This window comes from Hipposideros armiger, unplaced genomic scaffold (assembly GCF_001890085.2).
Source record: "Hipposideros armiger isolate ML-2016 unplaced genomic scaffold, ASM189008v1 scaffold_114, whole genome shotgun sequence".
NCBI lineage: Eukaryota > Metazoa > Chordata > Mammalia > Chiroptera > Hipposideridae > Hipposideros > Hipposideros armiger.
Window position 1 is genome coordinate 675350 of NW_017731464.1, and position 19779 is coordinate 695128.

At 34.6% G+C, this 19779-nt stretch overlaps 1 protein-coding gene across 2 annotated transcripts in view; it reads left to right on the forward strand.

Annotated features, from left to right (window-relative positions):
* Positions 1-19779, forward strand: part of EXOC6B (exocyst complex component 6B) — a 629444-nt gene that overhangs the window by 377782 nt on the left and 231883 nt on the right. For both annotated transcript variants that reach the window (XM_019647639.1, XM_019647640.1), the window contains exon 18: positions 4293-4472. In XM_019647639.1, coding sequence (XP_019503184.1) covers positions 4293-4472 — 180 coding nt within the window. The remainder of the gene's footprint in view (positions 1-4292; positions 4473-19779) is intronic.

The window sequence follows — 19779 nt, forward strand, 5'->3', positions numbered from 1 at the left end:
CCAACAACAGCAAATACGCATTCTTCTCAAACTCATAAGAACATTCACCAAGACAGACCATGTTCTGGGTAATAATACACACCTTAACAAATTTTCAAGAATAGAACTGATACACACTTGCTCTCAGACATAATTAACCTGTGGAACGAAATAGAAAGATAGCAGGAAATTCCCAAAATATTTGGAGATTAACCAACACACTTCAAAATAACATGAGTCAAAGAAAAAGTCTCAAGAGAAATTACAAAGTATTTTCAATTAAATGAAAATAAAATATAACATCAAAATTTGTGTCAGTGAAAGCAGTGCTTAGAGGGAAATGTATGGCACTAATTGCATATATTAGAGAAGAATAAATTTCTAAAATCAGTAAGCTTCTACCTTAGGATACTAGCATAAGTAGAGCAAATTAAATCCAAAGTAATCAGAAAAAGAAGAAATAAAAATTAGAGCAGAAATCAATGAAAACATAATTAAGAGCGAAAATTATTGAAACCAAATTAATAAACCTTGGTTCAGACTAAGAATGAAAGAGAGAAGACACAATCTAATATCATAAATGAAAGAGGAGCTATCACTACTGATTCCATGGACACAAAAGAGTAATAAAGGATATTGTGAACAACTCTACACCCACAGTTTGATAGTGAACCATGTGGGGTGATGGATGTGTTAATTAACTTGCTATGGGGTACCCTGTTACAGTGTATACCTATATCTAATCATTCCATTCTACATTTTAAATACCTTACAATTTTGTCAATAATACCCTAATAAAGCTGAAAAAAATTTCAAATATTTAAGGAAGAAATTACACCACTTCCCTACAATGTTTTCCAAAAAACAGAAGTAGAGGGAATACTTTCTAACTCATTGTATGAGGCCAGGATTACCCACTATTATCCAAACATTAAAGAAAGGAAAACTACAGACCAGTATCTCTCATGAACACACACAGATGCAAAAATACTCAACACAATATTAGCCAATTGGATCCAACATGCATCAGAGGAATATGCATTTGACTCTCAAACAACTTGAGGGTTATGGGTGTTGAGACTCTTCATGGTTGAAAATCCATGTATAACTTTTGATTCACCAAAAACTTAACTACTAATAGCCTGCTGTTGACCAGAAATCTTAACTGATAACACAGAGACAATTAACACGTATTTTGTATGTTATGTGTATTTTTTTTTGTAGCTTCTTTTATTTATTTATTTATTTATTTATTTTTTATTGTTAGTTTCAGGTGTACAGAACAATGCAATAGTTACCCTTTTCACCCTCACAAAGTAACAACCCCCCTCCCCCCATCCACTGCCCTCCCACCCCCGATATCATGCTTATCTATTACAATTCCATTGAATCCGTTCCCGCATATGTATTATATACTGTATTCTTACAGTAAAGCTAGAAAATAGAAAACGTTATTAAAATCATAAGAGAAAATACATTTCTAGTATTTATCAAAAAAAAATGTGGGTATAAGTGGACTTGCACTGTTTGAGGGTCATTTGTACACTATGACCAAATGGGATTTATTCCAGGTCTGCAAATCTCACTCAGTATTCAAAAATCAGTTAATATAATCCATCACATCAACGGGCTGAAGAAGAAAAATCATACAATCATATCAATAGATGCAGAAAAGCATTTGACAGAGTCCAATACCTATTCATGGTAAAACCTCTCAGCAAACTAAAATAGAGAGGGAACATCCTAAACTTGATAAAGAACATCTACAAAAGTTTTAATAGCTAACATCACTCGATGGTGAGAAACTAGAAACTTTCCTGCTAAAATCAGGAAAAAAGGAAAGGATACCCTATCTGCTATTTCTAGTCAACATCTAATAAGACAAGGAATAAAAGACTTACAATTGCAAAGGTGGAAATAAAACTGACTTTGGTTGCAGATGACATGATCGTCTAAGTAGAAAACATGAAAGAATTAACAAAAAACTATCAGAAGTAATAAGTAAATATAGCAACGTTTGGGATACAAGATTAATATAGGAAAGTCATTTGCTTTCTTATACCAGTAATGAGCAGCTGGAATTTGCAATTAAAAACGCAGTATCATTTACATTAACATAAAAAAGAGAGAGGTAGATATACGAGTAACTAACAACATAAACAAGGTCTATGTGAGGAAACCTATAAAACTCTGATGAAAAGAAATCAGAGAAGAAAGATCTAAATAAATGGAGATATGTTCCATATTTATGGATAGGAACACTCAATATTTTATCAAGATATCTGTTCTTCCCAATTTGATCTATAGCTTTAATATAATCCCGGTCCAAATCTCAGCAAATCATTCTGCTTATTATCGACAAACTGAGTCTAAAGTTTGTATGGAGAGGAAAAACAGCCAGAAAAGCCAGCACAGTATTGAAGGAAAAGAATATTGGAGGATTTACCCTTCTTCAAGACTTACTATAAAGCTACAGTAATCAAGAGAGTGTGGTATTGGCCAAAGAATAGATGAGCAGATCAAGGGAACAGAAAAGAGAGCCCAGAAATAGACCCACACAAATGAAGTAAACTGATTGTTGACAAGGAGTAAGGTTAATTTAATGGAGAAAAGAAAATCTTCAGTAAGTGGTGTTGGTACAACTGGACATCTACATGCAACGGAAAAAAAATGAATCTAGACACTTTCACAAAAGTTAACTCAATGTGGACCATAGACTTACATGTAAACCCGAAACTATAAAACTCCTAAATAGCATAAGGGAGAATCTTGGGGACCTTTCATTTGGCTATGACATTTTAGTTAAAACACCAAAAACATGATCCATTAAAGGTAATATTAAGTTGGACTTCACTAAAATGAAAAACTTCTGCCCTGGAAAAGACCTGTTAAGAGAATGAAAAGACAAGCTGCAGACGGGGAGAAAATGTTTGTAAAAATGCATATCTAATAAAGGACACATCTAGAATATACAAAGAACTGATAAAACTCAACAACACATAAATGAACAACCCAATTTCAAAATGGGCAAAAGATCTGAATAGATACCTCATCATAGAACGGAGAGGGAATTTAAATGAAAACGAGATACCACTACACAACTATTACAGTGACTGACATCACCAAATGCCAGAGCAACTGCAACTCATTCATGGCTCGTGCTGATGCAAAATGGTTGTGCTATTTGGGAAGGCAGTTTGTCATTGTCTTACAAGTCTAAACAGTATTACCATGCAATCCACCAGTTACATTCTTTGGTATTACCCAAATGAGTTAAAAACAACAACTTACACATAAATGTTTAGAGCAGCTTTATTCATAGTAGCCCAAATTTGGACGCCACAAAGATGTCCTTCTGTAGGTGAATGGAAAAACTGTGATACATCCAGACAATGGAATATTATTCAGTGATGAAAAGGAATGAACTGTCAAGCCAAGAAAAGACATAGAGGAAGCTTAAATTCACATTGCTCAGTAAAAGAAGCCAATCTGAAGAGCTACATACTGTGTGACTCCAACAGTCACACTCTGCAGAAGGCAAAGTTATGCGGGAAGTGAAAAGATCAGTGCTTGCCTGGATTCGGGGGAAGAACTAGGGAGGGAAGACTAGATAGAGCAAAGTGGATTTTTAGGGCAGGGAAGCTATTCTGTATGATACTAGATCGTGACTATATCGAGAATGTATGACATTACACATTCATTTGTACCCATAGAACTGTACAATACAGAGTAAACCCTAATTCAAACTATGGACCTTAGTTAATAATATTGGGTTGTCAGAAAAGTCATGACACATTTTTTTTCAGGACTGATGTTACTTAGAGCACATTTTAGGAATGTACCAATCTTTCAAGAAGCTAGATGACAAAGAAACTAGAAAGGTAGGATAGTAACTGTGGGAACAAGCGTTAAGTTGGATCGTCAGAAGCGAAGTGAAGAGACTAGGGGATATAGAGAGGGTGGTATCACAGGAAGGGAGGTTCTTGGAGTCCCAGGAGAGATGAAAGGGCATAGAATCTTGAGGGTGAGCATAGCTTTGAACAGAGATAAGAAAGCCAAAAAGGATGCAGAAAGCTGAGGACAGTGCCAGTTTCTGTATTTGGTGAAGCAAAATAATAGCTCATCTTGCAGACACAAAATAAAAAAGACTCTACTGTGCTTTTGGAAAAAGGAAAATTCATGGAGACTATGATATTACTTAATGTTCCCAATTCTGGTACTTAGTTGATATGTGTGAGATGCCTCCACGCAGAAATTTCTGTTTTGCTTATATTGGAAGTCTGAATGATTTTTAAAATTTTATTATTTTACAGGATGCCAGACATGCTGCTGAAGAAGAGATTTATACCAACTTAAATCAGAAGATAGACCAGTTTCTCCAGCTGGCTGACTATGACTGGATGACAGGAGATTTGGGCAACAAAGCTAGTGACTACCTAGTAGACCTCATTGCTTTTCTACGTAGCACCTTTGCTGTCTTCACACACCTTCCTGTAAGTGAAATAGCTTTTAATTTTCCCATCATACAGAAGAAAGTTTTCGTAAACTCTATTGTCATTTGGTGAAAGATGTTTGTTTCTGCTTCAGCCAGGAAGCTTTTCTGAATATAAAGGTCACACTATAATTATTTACCCCTTAACAGAGATTTGAAGACATCTTCTCTTATTTTTTCATTGACTTTTGCGTTTTGTTTATTTTGAAACTGTTCCCTAATATTATGTGTATGTATATCCCTTCTAACTTCAGAGTAATTTGTGCAAACACATAAGGAACACCTTGGTAGAAATACGTAGAAAAGAAACTTAGGAGTTAGAATTTCAGACATGTATCTATTGGTCCTAGAAGGTCCATTTCATTTTTTTTATAACCTCAAATTCTCTGGCAAAATTCTCCACCTTTTCATCTAATTTGTCTATCTTTTCTCTATTTCCTTGAGCCCCATTAATTACAGTCATTTTAAAGTCATTGCTTTACTAATGCTAATGTGTTCACCTACATAGTGCTGGATTTGTTTCTGATTTTTTCTTGGTTGTCAGTAATACGGTCCTATCTCTTCTTACTGTTTTTTGGTTGACATTAGACATTATGTTTAAAATATGTACAGAGGTTCCATGTGATATCATGGAAACCAGAGCGGGTTCACTCTTTCCCTTACTAAGTAGGTAGAATGGGTGGGTGGGTCATGGTTTGAGCCTCATCACCTAATCAAATCAATAGACTGGTCTGGGTCAAGCTTGGTTGCAGTTGTAGTGTACCTTTGACTTGCCCCATTGATAGGATATACGGTAGTTCTTCAGAGCTTTCAGTGAGAACCTGGCACATCATTCTCTCTTCAGCACCAAAAGGACTACGGAAATTTCCACTTTTCAGAGAAACCTTATCATTTCAGCCTCCTCCTGCCTTCTTCAATTTTAGAATTTAGTAAATGTCCTGAGAAGGAGTCTTACCCTGATCAACAATTGAGAACAGGAAAAAAAAAAAGTGGTTGGAGACTGTAAATGTCGATTTACCACTCCCTCAAGAGCTTTCAGCTCCACCTGAGATTTTCATGAATCCACCCACAAGTGAGTCTTTCTCTCTGAAACACTGTAAGACTGCGGGAAATCTTACTTTGCTTTTCAAAGGTTTTGGCTTAGGACCTTATTTTTCTCAGCTGTAGCTTTAGATTTCAGAAAGTGTCTTGCGGAGAAAACTGGCCCTCACATCTCTAGTTTTGGCACTTCAGCCCGTGGAAGCAACAAAAATTCAGTGATTGTTTTTTTCACCCCACTCGCTATTCTCTGGACCTAAACAGATTTGCAGTCTGTTCCAATGCCTGGGTTTGGCACATGCCTCCAGAGAGAGCTGCAGAACCTCAGCTCACCTTTTAAAGGTCTGCCTTCTTTATAGTTTTGTTCCCTTTAGTCCTCATTGTTTCACAGTCTTCTGTGTCTTTAAATATGTTTTCCCTAAGTTTTTCTTTACTGCCTTTCCTAGTGCGTAATGGGAGCGTTAGCCTGCAGAAAATTAGGTCATTTCATCTCACTTCATCTTGATACCAAAGCCAGACCAAAGTAGCACAAAAGAGGAAACTACAAGCTCATCTCACAGTTACGGTTAAACAAATAAATAAAGTTTTAGCAAATCATTCCAGTGTTTTAAGAAAGTAATTTAGCACTACTATGTAGGATTTATTCTAGAAATGCAAGGATGGCTTGATATTTAAAAATCTGGTAGCATGTATGATCATCTTTATATATTCTTAAAAGGTGTTGTATAACTTCCAGCCTGCATTCCTGATTTTTTTAAAAAAACTTACTGAAATCTAAGCAATATAACATTTCAATAACATGATAAAAGGCATCTATATCAAATTCAGCAGCCACCATAGATTTAACAGTAGAACACTAAAATTATTTATTAGCATTAACATCAGAAGTATAGTGAAGATGCTTCTCAAAACTACTTTACAAGTTCTATCAAATGAATCAGATACAAAAGAAATAATTTATAGATATTGTAAGGAGCCATAATATTATCATTGTTCATAGGTAATTATTGTATAATTGGATAATCCAAGAATATGAACTGAAAAATAATTAGGACCAATGAGACCTTAGTTGGTTAGGTGGTTAGATGATCCACTTAGAAAACAAATCAGCTTCTTATATTAGTAATACTGTCATAGAAAATATATTAAAAAAAATACCTATTCATTTTGGGGCCATAAGATATAAGATTTCTCTGAGTACAATTAGCCAGTAATACATAGAATCAATGTGAAGAACATGTTGCAGAGTCACTTAAAAGAGACTTCATTATGTACAAATACATACAGTGTTTTAGGATAGGAATATTTTATATTTTAAAAAGGTTTTCTAAAATTAATCTAATTACAGTGAATATCAAGTGAATTTGTTGGTGGTAGATAGTTTAATATAATTTTAAAATTCTTTGGGAGATTAAAATGGATAATATTTCCCAAATATGAAAAAGAAAAATAATGAGTGTGGTCTTTCCCTATCAAATATTGAAATATTATTATAAACCAAAAATAGTTTAATTAATATCATTCCCACACTGGAATAGATGAATAGATTAAATATAAATATAATATAAATATAAATATATAAAATCTATATATAGTTCAAAGTATATGTAAGAATTTAGTATGTGATAAAGATGGCATTCAGCAATTGCTGTTGCCACTGCTATCTTCTCAATGGATAAAAAGAATGTTAAGTCACTATCTCACATATCAAAATGAATTCTAGATGAAATACATGTTTAAACTTTTAAAAAGAAATGATGGGGAAACCAATAGAAATAGTAGCAAATATTTCTATAATCTTAAAGTGAGTCATTATCATAATGATGACACCAAAAATTGAAATTGTTAAGGAAAATGTTAATAATTTGGGTACATAGAATGTTTCTAAAGTACCTAAAAGAAATTAATATAGAAAATAGAATGTAAGCTTATCCAGAAAAATAATTACAATAAATATTCCCAAAAGTTAATATCTGTAGTATATAACATAACATATTGTTTCAGATTTAATAAGAAGACAAAGAACTTGATGGAAAAATTTGCAAAAGTTATATTTAGGTAGTCAGAGAAAAATAAAAATAAAAGACCAATGATAACATGAACAAAATGTGTAACACTCTAATAATAGGACATATTAACATTGTGTGATATTTTTGCCTATAAACTTGCCAAAAAGTCTTTTTGGTGGTCAGTTTTTTAATATGCCTCAGAAATCTCTTAAAATTTGTTTACCTTTTACACGACAACCTCACTTTTAGAAACCTAATTTAACAAAATAATCATGGGTGTATTATAAAATTCAGATATAAGTATGTTCATCACAGTATATTGTCTTTTGTATAGTGAAGAATTGGGAATAAATTAAAAGTTCTGCAATAAATGCGTTAGTTAAATTATTCAATATTCACATAATGTAATATCAATCATTCATTAAATTAATGTAGATTGATGTTCATTTAAAATACGTTAATTAAATCTTAATTGGAAAAGCAGATTGCAAAATATTATATACAATATGATCTCACCAGTTGACTCTACTTATCTCAGTGTAGCTTTTAAATTTTTCTTTTGGTTTATTTGTTTATAAAAAAATTTGTTTCTGTCATGAAACATTTGCTGCTTTTATAATCCTAGGGATGGGGGACGGTGATATTTAGAATCATTCTCTATCTCAAGATTATTCTGTCTTCAATAATTAATTTTATTGAAAAACACTTTTATTGAAGAAAGATTGTTTGAAAATTTTGTTTCATTTTAGAAGGAAGATGGCCAATAGCATTTTGGCCATTATGTCTCCCCCAGCATTGTACAATTATTCGAGTAAGATTTTGAAGTACGTATCATAAAAAAAATGCAGTAGTTCAAAGTCAAAGCCACCTGGACAAGCTTTCCCTATATTCATCTCCCTTGTTTATTTTTTTTTTCTCTTCTTACAAAATAAAAACAAAACCCCAATAAGTGTCACTGTTTATATTTGTTGTATAATACAGTGGTTCCTATATATACAATAGCTATCATGTCAATACCATACTTACTTTAATGTCCAGGCCATGTACAAGTAGTACTATGGATCAAACTCATGTTTGTCTAAATTAAAGAACATGTATTAGCCAAACAGAGCTGTAGCTCTAAGATTTGCTCTTGTGCATTATTAGTGAAAGATGAGAGAGGAAGGAGAGGGAAATTGAATGATAGGGAATTTTTATATAATATGGAAAGAACTGCAAAGAAAATGGCAAAGACCCGTGTTTTCTTATATTTTGAAATCTTCAGGTTTTGTAGTTCTCAGGGATGCTTTGTCACCACAATAGCAACATAGCAAAAAGTATAGGTCAATGTGTGTGCGTGCGTGCGTGTGTGCGTGCGTGCGTGTGTGTGTGTGTGTGTGTGTGTGTGTGTCCTAGATTACACTCCATTAGATAGTGGATAGTCAAGGGAAAAATTATTGAAACTTGCAACTCTTTTCCCTTGAAGTTTGGTAACTAAGGTGGCCTGCCTATTTTCATGAGGCAACCAGAAATGATTGTCATAATAAGATTTTTCAGTTAGCGTTCTAAAACTTTGCTGTGCACTTTGAGTTAACAGATGAGTTACTAAGTTCACAAGTATTTTTTTTCAGGCTCGGCTGTATGATTTACAATTGCATGCACAATACCCATTTTGCATGCTCAGCATAAGAGTGTAGTTTTTTTTATCCTTGTTATCCTGGTCATTATCTTTCAGAAATGCTTGCGAGAGGGGAAATGCTGTCTCAAGTAACCGGAGCAAAGGAGGGAACCCTGAATGTGTTTTCTCTGTCTGCTATTAATGTTAATTTATATGACCCGGGGCAAGATCTCTCTTAAACCACCTTGGTTTGCCTTAACTTTCTTTGTCTAAAAATACAGTGATACCTGTCCTTGGCCTTCCTTCCTCGGCAGTTAATTGATGGGTCATTTTTAAGGGTAAGTTATTTTCTACATGGAAGTTTCTGAAATTCTTCCTGTCTAAAACCCCCCTAAGACGGACATTGCTCTTAGCACTTGAATTAATTTTTTGAACTGCTGCTATCTCAGTACTAACCAAATGATTCTGCTATTTAGAAACAGACAGTGCCTCCCGATAAGTACAAAACCTTCTCTGTGACCACTGAGACTTTTCCTAATGTGACCCCCACACTGCCTTTTTGTCTTTATCTCTCCATTTTCTATTTGCCCTCCCAAACTGAAGCAATGCTCTTTGTCACGTATACCCAACTGTTTTCCACCCTTGGTGTTTAGTTATGCCTTTTTGTCTTCTTTAGCTGCTTCTGCCCTTTAACTACATTTATTGAAATCTTACCCATTTTTTCACGGCTCATTTCAAATCTTACGCTTTGTGTGAAACCTTCTCCAGTTTTTCTGACCAGACGTGACACCATTCTTCTTTGAGACCCTTCGTTTATGGCACTCACCTATGTTGGGTGGAATGTGTCATTCATTTGTGTGCTCACGTCAGGAAAGGGGAGGGTGGTAATTAAGAAGGACCTACTATGTTTCTGATATTTTACATCTGTTAAGTGTCATCCCAATTAATGAAGTCTAAACATGCCTCAATTGGATAAGAATGATCATCAAATAAGAATGTTCTCATTTTAGTAATGAGAACACGAACGCGGGGAAGTTATGTACTTTGCAGGAGATACAGCAAATAGGGAGCAGGGTCAGGATTTAAACAGCTTTCTTTGACTTTCAGACTGTTCCGTTATGCCATCATGCCCACCACAGTGATGGCTAGCTGTAAGACAGTGACTCTGTGGATAGAGACCTCGGTTTAGTGGTCTCTACCTCTGTAATCCAGCGGGGCACCTTGACTGAAATGGTACACAATAAGTTTTTGTGGAGTTTATTTGTTGTGAATTCCTACCTGGCAATTGAAAACCATTTTTGGATCATATATATATCATTAAAAGTAACCATTTAATTGTTGAAAAGTCATAAACTGTTACTCTGAGACTATGCCCCAAAATTCGTTTGGGTTAAAATTCTAAATTACTCTTTCTCCTTTTATATTCTCTCAAGTTAACCTGAATAAAAAAGAACGCTTTTCCAAGTGACAGAGTTGTAATTATAAATATGCCTTACATTTGTGTGTCACTTGATAATATTGAGAATTCTTTTATATATTCTCATGATCTCATTTGGTTTATAGAATAACCTCTATGATATATGGGTAGTTATTATTTTTTTAATTTGACAGATGTTGACAGCGAGGCCTAAAATGGTCTTGCCCAAGATCAGAAAATGAATCAATAGTGTGGGTAGATCCTGTCTTTTTTACACTGGGTCATGCTTTCTCCACAATATAAAACTGTCTTTCAATATTTAATAGTAGCTACTATCTTTTGAGTACATACCATGTACCAAGTACTGTGTTAAGCATATGCATATTCTCTCTCTCTCCATATATACATATACATACATATATATGTGTGTGTGTGTGTGTGTGTGTGTGTGTGTGTGTGTATATGTGCGTGTTTGTAAAGGTGTGTATATATATGAATTTGTTGGAAATAATAAATGAGAATCTGTATATATGTATATCTATGTGTGTGCATATATTCTCATATACATATATGTGCATATTCTCATTTATTCCTTGTAACAAATTTGCAAATGTATTATTATCCCATTTTACAGATGAGGAAACTAAAGCATGGAGAGGTTTACTAACGTGTTAACATTAATCATCTGGAGGTCATGGACGTGGGGTGTGAACTGCCCCCAAAGCCCTTGTTCTCGTCCCACTGGGTTACATCACCTCTAAGCTATGCACGAGGAGCACTAGGATATGTTTCATGGAGCCATCATTTAAATGCCATTTCCTCGGTGAGGTTCTTCCTCAGTGTTTTTTGTTAGTGTATAAAGTTTAGTCATTGTGGCCAGTACAATTCCCGGTAGGAGAGGTAAACTGTGGTAATGTGCCCAGAAAGTGGAACCTCTATTTGGAAATGGGAAGGATACCAGTAAGTGAGTTGCCTGTTTCTAGTCTAACTAAGTTCCCTTAGCTGACACCTCATGTGGAAATTCTCTCATCTACTGCTAACGATTCTGTAAATCAGCCCAATCCCTACGGTTTTCTCTGGAACAAATTAAGGAAATTTCAGGTGTCCTCAAGGGACCAGAGGCATCAGAGCCTTCAAGATATCAACCAAATTTGTCTTCAAATTAATTATATAGATAGAGCCAGTATTCAAGGATTTTTTTTTCTTTTTTCTTTTTTTCTCCTGATAGAGCAGAAATTACAGATTTGCTAATGATTTCTTTGCCTACGGAGAAATTTATTATGTTTCCTATTTACATGCTTTTAAGATGTTGGTTATTTGAGCTACATAGAGTACTTGGAAATCAGCATTATTAGTGTGGTATTGGGGTGTGAGTATAGTTAATCACTTAAACCCTTTAGTTTTATATTTTTTTCAGAAATATCTCTGTGCATTGGGCTATTCCTTAGCACTTTCCCCCATAAAGCTATTACCAATAGCCACGGCCTTCTTTCTGGTAGTCCTCAGCCAGTATCCCCTTGCCACTTTAATGATAATGGTCTTTGGATGGTCTTCTGCTTCTTATAATTATTACGTAAAAGGTTAAGACTGTTTGATTCCACATACTAAGAGCCATTCTAATCCGTTTGATGGTGATGAGATAAGGTAGAAAATAAGGAGAACTCAGAGCTTAAAGGACTGTGAAATCCTTCAACTCAAACTGTCCATCTCAGATAGGCTGTATATGAGTCAGAGATACCAGTGGGAACATTTTGGGTACTGCTATGTCTGGTCACCCTAGTATCTCGGATACCTTTATAAAATGGACAGGAGACTGCGCTGATTCTCTCTCGTTGGTGCTGGTGTGGTAGGAAGCTGAAGTGTTTTCTGAGGACAAATTTATTATTTCAACATTGCTTATAAGAGGAAATAGTTGAAAACAAGTTTAACTGTGTAATAACAGGTAAATGGTTATATAAACTATAATATAAGTCAATGAACTATTATACATTTATTAAAACGAATTTTATGAATATTAAATAATAACATTGCAAAGTATTTATAATGTAATGTTAAATGAAAAGCAGAATGAAAATTTTATAAACATAATGATTCTAAGTCTGTAAAAATTCTAAAAACGTGTTAGTAGTAGGGAAAAAGTTCAGCAGGAACTATGTTAAATGTAAATAATTGTTTTGGTGGTGTGATTTTTCTTTTCTTTTTCAAAATTGTTGGTATTTTATAATTTTTTTGTTATTGGCATTTAAAAATATTTAAGCATTTGCTTTATTAAAAACAATTAGATCTTTATAGCTGAAAAGGTATTTTTCCAAGTTCCCAAGGAAGAAAATACTGCTGCTTGGGAACACTGTAGTTAGGTCATTCGAAACTGTATTTTTCCTTCTTGACAAGATGGCAAATTTGAGCCTGCCACGTGGTGCCAAGATACTCCAGCACATCTAACGCACATGTTGTGGGGTGAGGAGTTCACAGTCAAATGAACAGGAATCTGGTACATGCCACTGTTCTGTGATACTTTCATGGTGGTTTATAGCCACAGTTTTAATATGGCTTAGTAAGTGCTTGAACTTCTCCAAACAAATAACACACATTATTGGAAATCAGACACAGTGCATACTTGCCCCTGGGGACTCCTCCTACTTTGAATTAGCAACTGAAGTCTTGTTGCTTTTTAACTCCCTGGCTGTGGATGAGGTCCGGGCTCTTCTTAAGGAAAAACTAGCATCTTAAAAAATTATTAGAGTAACACACACACACACACACACACACACACACACACACACACACACAGCCAAAAAATGGACTTTCTACCCTGAAATGCATTATGTATACTTTTAAAAGGGTTTTTGTTAAGAACATCTACCTGTTATTTTTATTTCATGTCGGATAATTTGATTGCCTTTACAGTATTCCTGCAAATGAATGATTTTCTATCATTATTGTTCCAAGATGGAGACTTTTGTTAACACTTAACAGTGCTTGTCAAACTAACAAAGTGAGGAAGTTTTATGTTGTGTGCTGGCATATGTGTTGTGTTATGTTTTGGTGGATTGCTGTGTTTTGTTTTTATTTTAAGTTTGTTTTCATCTTGATAACTCCTTTGGAAGATAGTATCAGGATCAAGAGGTGACAGAGACCTGGAAATAAATGAGCAGCTCTGATTTTCAATAGGTAAATAGGCCCTAACTCTACAATCTCAAGAAGACTAACATGAACCCTTTGTAAAGGTAGTATTCTTCTGTGTCTATTTTTCCTATGTGTGAACATAGATTCCAATTGGAACTGTGTAAAAAATGTAAGCATTATTCTCTAGAATGATGTTTTTTTGTTTAATTCTTAAATAACTACAGTCAAGTTCTTTTTTTAATTTTAAATTTATTGGGGTAACATTGGTTAATAAAATTGTATAGGTTTCAAGTGTGCAATTCTGTAATACATCATCTGTATATGACATTGTGTGCTCACCATCCAGAGTCAGTTCTCCTTCCATCACCATATATTTGACCTCCTTTACCCACTTCTACCATTCCCCCATCCCCTTCATCCCCTGGTAACCACTAAACTGTTTTCTGTGCCTATAGGTATTTGTTTGTTTGTTTGTTTGTTTGTTGTTTTCAGTTTTATATCCCACATATGAGTGAAATCATATGGTTCTTGAGTTTTTCTATCTGATTTATTTCACTTAGCATGATATTCTCAAGATCCACCCATGTTGTCCCAAATGGCAGTATTTCATATTTTCTTATAGCTGAGTAATATTATTCCATTGTATATATGTACCACATTTTCTTTATCCAACCATCTATTGAAGGACACTTCAGTTTTCATGTCTTGGCCAACAGATATATGAAAAGATGCTCAACCTCACTAGCTATTGGGGAAATGCAAATCAAAACTACAGTGAGATACCACCTCACACCTGTTACAATGACTATTATCAACAAGACAAATAATAAGTGTTGGAGAGGCTGTGGAGAAAAAGGAACCCTCAGACACTGCTGGTGGGAATGTAAATTGGTACTGCCACTATGGAGGTTCCTTAAAAAATTAAGAATAGAGTTACCATAATACCTACCAGTCCCTCTTCTGGGTCTCTACCTGAAAAATTTGAAAACATTTATTCATAAAGATAGATGAATAAGTTCATCGCAGCATTTTTCACAGTGGTCTAGAATGGTCTTTTTGGTGCTATGTTGACCATATCTATATTTCTGCTGTTGTACGATAGACACAGTGACCTCTGTAGCTTGTTGTTTTAACGAGGCCCCTGAAAAAATGTCTTTTTTTAAACAGTCCATTCTTTAGAAAATAACTTCATTTGCTGTATTTTTAAATTAAATAACAAACATGTAGAAAAGTGAATAAATTATAAATGCTATATAGTTTGATGAATTTTCACAAAGTAGACATACCCATGTGTTCAGCATCAAAATCAAGAAGCAGAACATTACCAGTTTCCCAGAAGAACCTTTTAGCCTTTCCCACATCAAATCTTTACCTTTCTTCCTAAGGTTAATCGTTGTCTGTGTTAATGTCTAATACTGTGGCTTGGTTTTGCCTGTTGGTGGAATGACACAATATGTACTCTTTTTTGTGTGTCATTTCTTAGGCTTACCATTACATTAGTGAGATTCATCATTGTATGTAGAAGTAGTTTGTTCTTATTTCTATATAATGCTCCATTATATGAGCATTTATATAATTTATAAATATAATTTCTTATCTATTCTAAAGTTGTTGGACATTTGTTTCCAGTTTTTGGTTATTAGAAATATTGATCTTTTGAAATTTCTGTATGGTTTTTGGTGAATATATCTCTTTTGAGTACATTTTAGTGTTATAGGCCATAAAAATGTTCGACATCCTGCCAAATAATTTTCCAAAGGATTATACCAATCTACGTATATGTATTTTTTTACCAGTAGCATATAAGAGTTCTGGTTAATTCACATCTTTGCCAAAATTTGGGTTTATCTATCTTTGTCATTTTAATCCTTTTATTGGATATATATATATATATATATGTTATATTCATGTTTTAATTGCCATTTTTTTCTGAGGACTAATGAAATTGAGCAACATTTCATGTTTATTGGCCTGTTGTGTATACTCTTGTTGTGAAGCATTTTTTGAAGTCTGTTGCCCATTTTGTAAGTTGGGTTATCTGCCTTTTTTCTTAATGATTTTAAAGAATTGTATATATTTAGTTCAGCAGTTATGGTAGACAGAAAAATGGTCTCCCAGAGATGTCCACATCTTAATCACCAGAACCTGTGAGCATGTTAATAGCAAAAGGAACTTTGCAGATATGATTAAGTTAAGATAGGGAGATTATCTTGTGTTATCTGGATGGACCCAAGTAACTTCAAGGATCCTTACAAGAGGGAGGGAGGAATGTCAGAGTCAGACAGGGAGATGCAATGATGGACGCAACGGTCAGAGTGATACAGCCGGGAGCCAAGGAATGTGGGCAGCTTCTAGAAGTGGAAAAAAGCAAGGAACAGATTTTCCCCTACCTTCTAGAAGGAATGTGGGCTTTAATTTTAGCCCCATAAAACCTATTTTGGACTTATGACCTTCAGAACTGTAAGATAATAAATTTGTATTGTTTTAAGCCACTAAATTGGCAGTAATTTGCTACAGAGCAATAGGAGGCTAATACAGCTGTCCTCAAACCTTTTGGTGTTGAGACTCCTTTACACTATTAAAAGGTATTGAGGACTCCAAAGAGCTTTTGTTATTGCTGCTTATATCCACCAGCATTTATCATATTTGAAAATAATACTGAGAGATTTGAAAAATATTTAGGTATTTATTTTAAAATATTGGGTTGTCGGAAAAGTCATGACGCAGTTTTGCAACGAAAAACAGAAAAAATACGTCATGACTTTTCCGACAACCCAATAATATGCCCATTATTTACTAATAGGAATAATATATTTTCCAAGAAAAATAATTGTATTTTCCAAAACGAAAAAATTTAGTAAAAAAATTGTTTTATCTTTTTGTATGTAACTTTAATGTCTGGCTTAATAGGACAGTTGCATATCTCAAATCTGCTTCTGCATCAGTCTGCTGTAATGTGTTCCTCTGGTTGAAGTATATGAGAAAATCTGGTCTCACAGTTGTGTTTGATAAATGAGGAGTACTTTAATAGCCTTTTCAGATAATTGTTGATATTCTTTGATACTGTAGGAAAATTTGACACATGATCGTTTCTTAAAGGTTAGTTGGAATGTGGAATTTGAAACCTTATCAATGAGTTTTTCATATGCTGTTACCTTAAAGCTCATTGGTCTGTTTGGTACTTTGAATAGATCTTTCTCCATGCAGGATTTTGTAGCATCATGCATCGATCATTTAGAAAATATTGCCTCCCTGAGTTAGGCAGATCTTCTCAATGTTGACATATTTTATTATATTATCAAAAAAAAGTCACCCTCAGTCACATTACCACCAGCCTCTTTAAAAAGTTTCTAAGTATTGAGACGCTACATCATGGTTGCAGATACTAGTTTTCTAAAATTCAAATTTTGCTTGTAAGCTTGAGTTGTGTCACTGGTAACTAAGATTGTCAGTCGTTTTCTTTAAAGATGCAGCCCTGTTTCTATCATGTTCAAGAAAATGCCCATCAAAAACCCAAGTTTGAATAACATAATTTGCCTGCTGTTTTTTTCAGTGAAAAAGGGTATTCCATGAAAAAAAGGGGCTGGTTCAGTTTGTAACTCAAACAATCACACAAATACTTTTCCTGAGACAATTATCATACTTTAGCATGCAACATAAATGCTTTGTACATACTACCCTGTATGTCACACAGAATAGAAAAAAGACATACTGAAGGATACACTCAATATATGTTAGTTATTTTGAAAGTATTAAAGAAATTGTGTTTATATGCTACCTTGTAGGTGGTAAAGGAAATATGAGGCATTAGCTCCTGAGGGGACATTTAATAAAATTAATATTTTTTACTGCTTTATCAAGGAAATTCTTACAAGAAATTGGCATTTGTTTTATTGTGAGTGCTGGCAGTGAAGTATACAAGGATTACCAGTACAGTTTGGTGCCACAGCCTTAATTTAAGCTATGGCACCGGTGGTTTTGCCCATCACTGCTTTTGCAAATTCCAACACAAGTGAAATGTCATCAGTACAAATGTCAGCATAGTGAAAAGGCAAATAACATCTCAGTGTTATGAAAACTGTCCCCTTGGAGCCTTTTTGAGAGGCCGTGAAGGACCCACAGGCATCTGCAGACTACACTTTTGAGAACTACTATTCTAGTTATGAGTCCTTTATAGGATGTATGTATTTATTGAAAATATTTTATGTTAGTTTGTGGCTTGCCTTTTCATTCTCTGAATGATGTCTTTTGATGATATATAATACCCTTAGACAAATATAAATTTATTTTTGAATGTAATTGTCAAAATTAAACTTTCTTTTTGTTTCCCTAAGGAATTAAAATATCGGTCACAGCAAGTTAGTCACATTATCATTTCCCTATTCTACTTCTCTGTGCTACAGCTTCGAGTCCCCGTCCCTCTGTTTTCCTCCCAAGTGAGTGGGGATGTCCATCTTATAGTGTTAGTGTGTATAATCTTTCCTTACAGGTCTGTATTCTTTAGTTATAGGTATTCAGGGTGCTTCGTTTATGGTTCAAACATTGCAGATTGCTTGAAGCATTCATGATATTGACTGGTAGGTAAGAGAGGATAAGGAAAAGATTATAAAAGTAAATCTCAAATATTTACATGAAGTTAGATTCTTCTAGATCACAGATATTTTTTTCATAAACAATTGTAGGCCTAGAAGAGTTTTATTTCAGGAAATGAATATTCAAGATTATCCCAAAACCATGAATATTTTATATGTAGTAAATAATAACACTGCCTAACATGTATAGCAAGCGTTTAATAAATATTAGCTATACTGTTTGTAATAGATAATATTAAATCTTATTTAATAGATACAGATATTATTTAAAACTTAAAAACATCCTTCTGAAATATATGTGAGAGACATTGGTTATTTTGAGATTATGAAAGGAATCGTGTTGATATTCTGCGTTGTAAGTGGTAAAGGAAATATGTCAGTTCCTGAGGGGACATTTAATTGTGATCTTGCTTTAAGGCTTCCCTTTCCTTTTACAGTGGCCCATGGGGATCCTTCCCGTGTTTTTTGTTTATCTCTTTACCTTCCTGGTGGAGCCTGGCTCCCAAGTGTAGGGAAGGCACCGAGTCTAATGAGCATAAGCTTTATAGCATGTCAGAGTTCCAACAGTAATACTTAGAACTCCAGTCCTTGTTCAGCTCTGATGTTGGTTTGAGGCCCCAGCCTACTGCAACCAATACGGCTACGATGAGCCCCAGTCATCCCTATTCTGTGCTATTGAGGGAAGGGTGCTAGACCTGGCGCAGTTGTATGACTGATGCTAACCGTAGAAAGTCACGAGGAATGTCTAGTGACCTTCTGTGTGATTCAGTGAATCCCTCTAATTATGTTATATAGCATTTGATCTGCTTTTGATTAAAAACCACCACTACCCCAAACTACCAAACCACAACGCCATTATGGATAGCTCACAAATATATATTTGTCTTATGACTCACCTTGATTCTGTTTGGCTCTGAGTTAACAAGTAACTTCTTTCCCTGTTAATTCCTTTATTTTTTTAATCATGTGAGAGTCATGTGATTAGTTTTCAATGTGTCCACACCCTCTACAGCATGACCTCTGCCTTTCAGGCCCTCTGGTAAACTGGCCAGCCTGGCTCTGATTTCATGGAGGCTGAGCAGATATCTGGCTTAAGTGTTACTCGTCCAAAAGCCTAGAAGACACTCTGAGAAAGTGATTTTGTCTACATACTAGAGTTTAGCTTCTTTTTCCTCTGTCCTTCAGGTCTCTTTGCAGTCCATTTTACCTCTCTACATTAACAGGATATCTGAATACCGGGGAGTCTGCCACAATTTTCTGGTGTGCTGATTTTGTCTATTATTTTTTCCAAAGGATAGACTTTCGAATTGTTATGGAAAGAAAACAATTTGTAGCTGGCTGCTGTGAATGTTGTTCCTGACTCTTACCATTAATTTGCTGCCTTTTTATTTAGAGTGAAATTGGAATGCCCAATGGCCCTCTGTTTCCTCTTCTAGAAATAGGAAAGCCTAATGCTGGAAAAAGTGGTTGTCTGGAAGATGGGTTAGACCTGTTTTGAATGGACTTAACAAGTAGAAGTTAGAGTAAAT